The sequence below is a fragment of the Myodes glareolus genome, chromosome 4, assembly GCF_982192425.1.
Source record: "Myodes glareolus chromosome 4, mMyoGla1.1, whole genome shotgun sequence".
NCBI lineage: Eukaryota > Metazoa > Chordata > Mammalia > Rodentia > Cricetidae > Myodes > Myodes glareolus.
In genome coordinates, this window is record NC_142029.1 from 90,454,650 (window position 1) to 90,457,163 (window position 2,514).

The window sequence follows — 2,514 nt, forward strand, 5'->3', positions numbered from 1 at the left end:
TACTGACTGATGTCTTACTGTCTTCTGTGATTGGGAAAAGGGATTGTTTACAAATATCTTCAAGGATCCCCATACAGGCAGGCTATGTGAGCTACATATTTTGCATACTGTACATAAAAAATCTGGTGGTGAGATTACTTCTTTGGTTGTTTACAGTTTTAGAAACCTAAAGCCAGAGATCTGAAGAGGAACAAGGAAAGAACGAGGTCATGGAAGAATGATCTGGAAAAACACCAGGTTCCTATGACTTAGATCAGAATCTATTTTTGCCTTTCTTGTTCATATTGGCCAGTGAAGAGGGCTATAAAATAATGGGCTAGCTAGCAGTCCATACTAGGTCATCATCTAGCTCAAGTACTTCTTGTCTACCCCGGCAGCAAAAGTTAGTGGATCTTCAATGGGAAACTTACGGGAGCTGGCCATTGCTCTGCTGCTATGCACACAAACTGGTAAATAGTGGGGGAGTGGATTCATAACAGCTACAGGATCAACTAAGTTTGGACCCTGACATAGTTTTAGTAAAACCTTTGGTTAACTGGGCTTCTGAGGAATAATGTCCAGTTTCACTCAAAGAGAAGTCCCAGTCCTGGCCACCCAACTTCTATTTGGACTTGCATGGATCTTTCTTTAACCTCTTCTTCCCTAGACACCTGACATTATCTCTATGTCTATGTTTTCTATATTCCCTGAATGATAGTTTAATCTTTGGAGTAAGGAACCTGTAGGAACCTGAGGACTGCTACCTAATCTGAACCTAGAATTTAGCCCCAACTCCAGCAGCTTGAGGGTAACCCTGTGATCTTCCATTTACCTACAGTAACTGTGGTAAGGTAGAAGATGAGCCAAGAGCAGTGGAGTTCTGTGGAGAATCCTCCATATCCATGCCTGGTTTTCCCTTGGCTTCTATAGGGAGGGGATAAGATCACCCATTTCTCCTATGCTGTTCATGGTTTAAAACCTGCTGCTGCCTGGAACATATCTGTAAGGCAAAGCCTTCATGAAGTCAAGGTGTCTGGGAGATTGGATGTTTTGCTCCTTTCAGCACAGTCTTTCTCTTTATTGCTTGCAGCTTTAGCTCTCAGATGTAGAGTATGCTCATCCTATTTACATAAAAGATGCAAACACAAACCAGAAGTGTGCATTGCAGAAGCCGATGAATCTTGTGTAGTGACTAGAATGTGGGCTCCACCTGGCAATGGTAAGTAGTGAATTCAGTTAATATGGAAGACCAGTGGCCATGCCTCTTTCTCTTCAGGGCTCAAATGCCTTCCTATGATATGGTAGCCCTAAGAATAGGATCATTTGAACTCAAGATCTCCACAGAGCCTGGAACCTAGTAAATGTTTAGCAAATGATTTTTGCCTGCTTGCCTGCTTGCCTGCCTGCCTGATAGGAACAGCCCCTGTTTGCTTCAATATCTACACTATCAAGGCAGTGCAGGATTAATGGATATTATAAAGAAGTAGAAGTTTGTCATTTAACATAGTCTTGGTTCATTCTCTTGAATTCGTGCCTTGCTTCATTCAAAACAATCTATTGACTCTATTTCTTTCTCTCACAGTGAACAATCCACTAGATGCACATTCTGGGTGCCAGATAAACTGTACGGAAGATATTTACGACTACGGCGATCAAACAGTAATGACAAACTGCTGTACCACCCATGACTTTTGCAATGATATCAAGATACCAACTGATGACTGGAAATGAAGAGCCCTCAGATTATCTTACGGCTCCTTCCTGCCTTCCTCATCTTATTTCTCAACCTTCCTTAAGTTTCATTTTTGCTTAAGACTAGAGACATCTCCAGGATCAGACATTTATGTCACTGAATCTGAGAGCAGAGGCTACCTGGTCTCATGTCAGACTAAGTAATTGTACAGGTGACTTCTTATTCTTACTGTTTCCCTTTAAATTGTTATAAACATAGATGACTGTGGTGATATTTTGCTTGTGATCTAACAAATAAAATTTGCCTGAATATCAGAGTGTGGAGCTAAGCCACTAGTTAGCCGCAGAGGCCAGGCAATGGTGGCACACACCTTCAAACCCAGCACTCAGGAGGCAGAGGCAGACAGATCGTTGTGAGTTCAAAACCACCTTCATCTACATGAGATTGAACCAGGCTAAAAAAGAAACAGAGTCAGGCTGTGATTGCTCATACCTTTAATTCTAGTACTTGAGAGTCACACACCTTTAATCCCAACACTACAAAGGTAGAGACAGGAAGGAATATGGTTGGGCAGAGAGAGGAATATAAAGCAAGAAGAGAGGAGAGAAAAGGAGAGGAGAGGAGAGGAGAGGAGAGGAGAGGAGAGGAGAGGAGAGGAGAAGAGAAGAGAAGAGAAGAGAAGAGAAGAGAAGAGAAGAGAAGAGAAGAGAAGAGAAGAGAAGAGAAGAGAAGAGAAGAGAGCAGGCATTAAATCTGAGGTTTCGTAGAGACACTGTTCAGTCTGAGGATTCATAGGGACAGGATTGCCCCTTTGGTCTAAGAATTCAGTAGAAATAAGAACT

The 2,514-nt window shown here is 42.2% G+C and overlaps 1 protein-coding gene across 1 annotated transcript; it reads left to right on the plus strand.

The window, feature by feature from the left end:
- The first annotated feature begins 397 nt into the window (after positions 1-397).
- Positions 398-2,221, plus strand: LOC146894703 (prostate and testis expressed protein 1-like). The gene is made up of 3 exons (XM_085690024.2): positions 398-449; positions 1,070-1,198; positions 1,562-2,221. Exons 1-3 carry the CDS (start codon positions 398-400, stop codon positions 1,708-1,710), a joined length of 330 nt encoding a protein of 109 aa, XP_085546150.1. The 3' UTR covers positions 1,711-2,221.
- The last annotated feature ends 293 nt before the right edge of the window (positions 2,222-2,514 follow it).

Excerpts from the sequence above, each read along its gene's own strand:
- LOC146894703 (XM_085690024.2), top strand. The coding sequence starts at position 398 with ATGGGAAACTTACGGGAGCTGGCCATTGCTCTGCTGCTATGCACACAA. Across the intron at positions 450-1,069 it reads GCTGCTATGCACACAAACTG|CTTTAGCTCTCAGATGTAGA; the intron begins GTAAATAGTGGG and ends TATTGCTTGCAG. Across the intron at positions 1,199-1,561 it reads GTGGGCTCCACCTGGCAATG|TGAACAATCCACTAGATGCA; the intron begins GTAAGTAGTGAA and ends TTTCTCTCACAG.